Source organism: Furipterus horrens, unplaced genomic scaffold (assembly GCF_987537825.1).
Source record: "Furipterus horrens unplaced genomic scaffold, mFurHor1.1.pri manual_scaffold_2, whole genome shotgun sequence".
NCBI lineage: Eukaryota > Metazoa > Chordata > Mammalia > Chiroptera > Furipteridae > Furipterus > Furipterus horrens.
In genome coordinates this window covers 1666833-1672082 of record NW_028327172.1, presented here as the reverse complement: position 1 = coordinate 1672082, position 5250 = coordinate 1666833, and the positions used below count along the sequence as shown (strand labels likewise).

At 65.8% G+C, this 5250-nt stretch overlaps 1 protein-coding gene across 2 annotated transcripts; it reads left to right on the top strand.

The window, feature by feature from the left end:
- On the top strand, nucleotides 1-2038 carry CDKN1C (cyclin dependent kinase inhibitor 1C). Of its 2 annotated transcripts, none has more exons than XM_090267420.1 (4): nucleotides 1-232; nucleotides 393-1042; nucleotides 1554-1688; nucleotides 1777-1842. In XM_090267420.1, exons 1-3 carry the CDS (start codon nucleotides 12-14, stop codon nucleotides 1685-1687), a joined length of 1005 nt encoding a protein of 334 aa, XP_090123546.1. In that variant the 5' UTR covers nucleotides 1-11; the 3' UTR covers nucleotide 1688; nucleotides 1777-1842. The 2 variants fall into 2 exon arrangements, with proteins under 2 accessions (XP_090123546.1, XP_090123545.1); XM_090267419.1 differs by having other exon boundaries at nucleotides 2-232; nucleotides 1504-1688; nucleotides 1777-2038.
- Nucleotides 2039-5250: the final 3212 nt, after the last annotated feature.

Sequence of the window (5250 nt, the reverse complement as noted above, 5' to 3'; positions counted from 1 at the left end):
AATACTACTTTATGCTAATCGCGGCGGGGCCCGCGAGCCGTGGGGGTGGGACCCTCGTGTATAAAGGGTCGCGCGAGGGCTGGGCGTTCCACAGCCAAGTGCTCTGCGCTCGGTGGGTGCCAGCCAGGCTGAGCCAACCGAGCGATCGAGGACAGGCAGCGAGGGGGCGCGGCCGCCAGCACTCGACACTCAGCGAGCGAGACTCGGGAGCCGTCCACGGTCCGACAGCCAGGTAGCCGCGGCGCCCGCCCTCGCCGCGTCCCCTTGCAAATGCCGCCTCCGACTCCGCGTGGTCTCCCTTGCGCCCGGCCCCCGCCCTCCTCTCCCCTCCTCTCCCTCTCCGCTCCCCAGCCCTTGCCGCCCCTGCCCATGCCCGACGTGTGTCTCTGCAGCGAATTGGCAATGGAGCGCCTCGTCTCCCGCCGCGCCTACCCGCAGTTGGCGCGCAGCAGCGTCTGCCGCAGCCTCTTCGGGCCGGTGGACCACGAGGAGCTGAGCCGCGAGCTGCAGATGCGCCTCGCCGAGCTGACCGCCGAGGACCAGCGCCGCTGGGACTACAACTTCCAGCAGGACATGCCGCTGCGGGGCCCCGGTCGCCTGCAGTGGACCGAGGTGGACAGCGAGTCCGTGCCCGCCTTCTACCGCGAGACCGTGCAGGTGGGGCGCTGCCGCCTGCTCCTGGCGCCCCGGCCCCGCCCGGAAGGCGCGGGCGCGAGCCCGCCCCCCGTGCCGCCGGCTGACGAGCCCCTCGACGGCCTGGAGGAGGCGCCGGCGTCGCCTGACAGCGACCCGCCCGTGGATCCGGCCCCGGCTGCGGCCGCGGCGCCGCCCGAGAGCGCTGAGCAGGAGGCGGGGCCGCCGCCGCACAACCAGGAGCCGCTGGCCGAGCCGCCGCACTCGGGAGTTTCGGGGCGCCCCGCGCCGGGGCCCGCGGCCGCCGCCACCTCCGCGGCCACTGCAGCCACTGCCGCGGCCGCTGCCGCCACTGGAGCCGCCGCCGGAGGCGCCGCGATGAAGAAGCTGCCCGGGCCTCTCATCTCTGGTGAGTTCTATCAGCCCCGCCCCGACCGGGTCCGGCCCCGCTTTGTCCAGCTGGCCGGGCCCCCAGCCTTTGGGGGATTCGGTGGGACCCCTCCCGCCCCAACTCCCGTGGGAATCAGGGGCCCGCAGCGCAAAGGGCGCGGCTGCGCCTTCACCCGGTCCCCGCCCTGTTGTTGTGCCACGCGCTAAAGCGGGAGGGATGGGAGGGCGCGCTCTCGGAGCGCGGTCCTTTCTCCGGCCACTTAGGTCCCTCCCCGGGCGTGGCCGGGCGCGGCGATCGCGGCGCGGAGGGGGTTAAGTGCGCGCGGCAGCCCCGGGGGGCTTGGCTGGGGGACAAGGGGAAATGCTTACACAGCACTTTGCGCGACGGCGTAAACAAAGCTGACCCGCTGCGGACCTTGGAGCGGGCGCGGACGGCACCCCCACCCCAGCCGCCCGCGCCCCCTCCCGGCCCCCTCCTAGGTACTCCGGCCCGGCCCGCCCTGACTGGCTGCGCGCGCTGTCGCCCGCAGATTTCTTCGCGAAGCGCAAGAGACCCGCGCCTGAGGCCAAGGCGTCCAACGAGGTCCCTGCGGGCTGCAACGCCCCAGGCGGCGCTCCGGCCGTCGGCTCCCCGGAGCAAACCCCGCGCAAGCGGCTGCGATGAGGTGAGCGCGGCGCGGAGGCGGGGGGCGCCCCGGGGGCCCTTTCGGCCGCTGGGGTCTCCCCGCACCTCACTGGGCTTCTCTTCCGCAGCCTCATACCCAAAGAGCCCCGAGGGAGCCCGCTGGGCAGCGGACAGAGAAGAGCGCTGGGCCTCGGCTGGGACCGTCCATGTAGCAGCAACCGGCGGCAGCTGCCAGCGAGCAGCGTTCGGTCTTGTGTTTAAAAGTTTGAAAACTGTGCAATGTATTAATAACTCTTTTATATCTTAAATGTATTCTGCACGAGGAGTACACTGGTCCCAAGGTGTAAAGCTTTAAGAGTCATTTATATAAAATGTTTAATCTCTGCTGAACTCAGTGCAAAAAAATGAAAAAACGGAAAAAAAAAGGAAAAAAGAGAAAAACCTGTATATTTGTACAAAAAGTGAAAAAGTTATACTAACTTATATTTTCTATTTATGTCGAGGCGTGGGCCGCTCTGCCACGCGTTAGCTCGGTTATTGGTTATGCCAAAGCCACGTCACCCGCATCTGGTTGTCCACAAATGTACTTATTTTTATAGCGGACTCTAGGGGGTCGCTCACAAGCCGTAGCCGCCTGCCTGCCGCACCAGCCCACCTAGCTTGCAGTCTATCGCGCTTCCGCTGTCTCTTACTATTAGGGTCACTTTAAACTTGAAGGCAACTGTTAAAATGGTTCCTGAGCCGTCTGCACCACTCCCCTGCCCCTCGTCTGCCGGGTTCTAAATAAAGAGGCCAAAAGAAACGCTGCAACTTAGCTCCGTGTGTGCTTGTGCTGACTCCAGCTTCCCCCTCTGGCCCTGCCCCGGCACCCCCTCCCCCCCCGCCCCCCGCCCCAGTGTTAGGGAGATAGATTGCCACCCAGGGGGCAGCCCCAAAAGAGGGCGACGGTCTCCTGGCAGGGCTGGCTGGCGCCCACCTGCTGCAGGCTCCTAATTTAGGGATGAGCGGCCCCGCCTTGGCTCCGCGTCGTTTGGCACACACACACATACACACACACTCCATATGCGGGCTGAGCCCCAAGATGGCTCATTGCGCCCCTGACTCCAAGGGAACGGCCACACCCAGTGGTCCTGTACGGAACCCCAGTGGGGCTCCGGTGGGCAGCTGCAGGGGCTGGTCTGATGCAGACCCTCCTCTCCTGACTGAGGTGGCACCTCAGGGACTCACTCACACACAGTGGAGCCCCAGCTGCTCCAGGGTCTGCGGACCCCTGACGCGTTCAAGGGCCTATTCGCCCTGTGTTGGGGGAGGGGCAGCCCAAAGGCCTGCAGGGAGGGGGAGGGGAGGGTGAAGGGAAGCCAGTGGGCTCCCTCGGGTCTTCTGTGGAAGAACTCAAGGCTGCGTCCACCCTTGGACTTCAGGACCTCGGACACCCACTGGCCTTCTGGTTTCAAAGTGCTCCCTTTTGGTCAAAAAGGAGAGACATAAAAAAACAAAAAAAAAAGCTGACATAAACCTCGGCAAACTGCGGCTTACAATGGAAAGGGTGACGTCAAATGGCAAAGCACGGAGGGCCAGCGGCGCTTTCGCTGGTGCCAGAAGAAGCAGAGAGCTCACGCCCGCTGCGTGGCCAGTTTGGGGGCTGCTGTTCCCCACATGAGGGACAAAGGCTGGGCTCCACCGTCCGTTCTGGAGACCCATGTGGCCTCATAGTTAACCCACCCCAACTGCCTAAAACCGCCTGGCCTCAAGGCCCAGCTGCGGCCAGATGCTGAGACGCCCTCACCGCCCCCCCCGCCCCCCGCCAGTGAGAGTGGGGCCCCTGCCCCCTTCAGCTCTGCATCAGCCAGGCCGAAACCGGGAATGCGGAGTCGGACCTGCGCAGACCTGACTGCGGCTCAGGCCTCCCCTGGGGGCCCGGACCTGCCCTCCCTCCCCCTCCCCGTGTGACGGGACGAGCCTTCTGAGCCACAGGAGGAGGATGGCAGTGGGGGTGGAGAGGGGAGCCTGTGGACCCCTCCCTGCGTTACAGAGTGTTACTGATGACAGAACCCAGAGGGGTGGGCGTCCTGCCGTCCAGAGCACAGTGGCTGCATGGGCCTCTTCCCGAGGGCGGGCGGGGCAGCCGGATCCTCCTCGCTCTGCCGCTCACAGCTCTGGTCCCCAGACCAGGGACCTGGGGGTGCCTGCGGCCCACCCGCCTCTGGCTCAGCTGCGTCTCAAGGGTGGCTTTCTCCAAGGCGGTGTGAGGGCTGCATCAGTGCCCTTCCTTGGGCAGGCTTCCTCCCAGGCCGGAGCTGCCAGGGGCTACCAAGAGGTCTCCCTCCACAGGGAGAAAGCACACGTGTGACTCTAGGCTCGTATGGCCTGGGAAAGCTCTCCCTTGCCTCTGTGGGCCTCAGTTTCCTGCCTCGGATGTCCTGGATGAGGGTAACCTGGCCGCCCTTTGCCCATCTGTGCATACCCTGCTGTCGGGGGCGGAGGGCCTTTCCTTGCTGTCCCCAGGCCCAGCCCAACCCCGGAGCACCTGGCAGCCAGCACACACATGGGTGGGTCTGCCCCCCATCGCAGTGTGACCCCCGCTCCACTGGGAATCCACAGTGATGATAATAATGATGGTGACAGTGACAACCATGACAAGAAGCCATGACGGCTTTCAGCGCTGGGTCCCTACTCTGTGCCAGGCAAGTGCTGAGCACAGTTCCTCTTCCATGAGGACCTGCCAGTGAGGCCCCCACCACGTTCCCCGCTGGGCTCAGGAGGAGCCTATGGCGGGAGTTACCTGCCCAGGGAGGAGCTGCTGACTTTGGCAGGGCTGAGGGGCTTTGGCCTGGGGCCGCCGGGCTCTGCAGCCCGAAGCACCTCACTCTCCTGCCCCTAGGAGGGTGGGCACAAGGTGGGGAGGAGAGCCGGGTCCCAGGGAGCGTAGCTGAGGCTGCAGGGAGAGCCCGTCCGGGGCCGGGATGGCGTGTTTCTGTCCCTGAGCAGGAGCTGCGTGCCTGGCATGGTGTGAGGCTGCAGCGAGAGGCAGCTTCCTGTGGACTCGGCCAGGGAGGCAGAATACGGAGCCAGTGGCCTGTAAGCCGACGGAGCAGTGACAGCCAGGCAGAGGCTGAGGAGGGTCTGCCCTGGGCAGCGGCGGGCAGGGCACTAGGCACCGGTGGGTGAGAGTGGGATGTGGCCTGGCGCTGACCCGGGTCAAAGGCCGAGGGGGAGGCAGGCTGAGTGGCAGAGCCATCGGGGGGGGGGGGTGTGCTGCCTGGGGTCTCCCTGGACCCCAGGGCCTCTGCCCCCACCCCCGGCCTGGCATGGGGGCAGGTGCTGGCGCTGCACGTGGCTTAAACATTACTCAGTGCAGAGTGCCTTTTGTGGGTGCCTGTCACACCTCCCCACTTCTTGTCCTCTTCCACTCCCTGGTCTCCTGGACCTTTCTGGGTCTGATGGGCTGGAGTCAAAGGCTGGGCTTTCTCTGCAGGCCGTGGGGAGCGCTGATGGACTGGGTGGGGTGGAGGTGGGGGTGCATCTGATGGGTCTGTTTGTGTAAGAACTCACGTGGGCCGTTCTGGGAGTGGAGGAGGCCTCCGCAGGGAAGGGAAGGAGAG

Bases quoted from the DNA above. Each gene is read 5' to 3' on its own strand.
- CDKN1C (XM_090267419.1), top strand. From the start codon at position 12: ATGCTAATCGCGGCGGGGCCCGCGAGCCGTGGGGGTGGGACCCTCGTG. The intron at 233-392 runs GTAGCCGCGGCG...GTGTCTCTGCAG, and splicing joins GTCCACGGTCCGACAGCCAG to CGAATTGGCAATGGAGCGCC. The intron at 1,689-1,776 runs GTGAGCGCGGCG...TCTCTTCCGCAG, and splicing joins GCGCAAGCGGCTGCGATGAG to CCTCATACCCAAAGAGCCCC.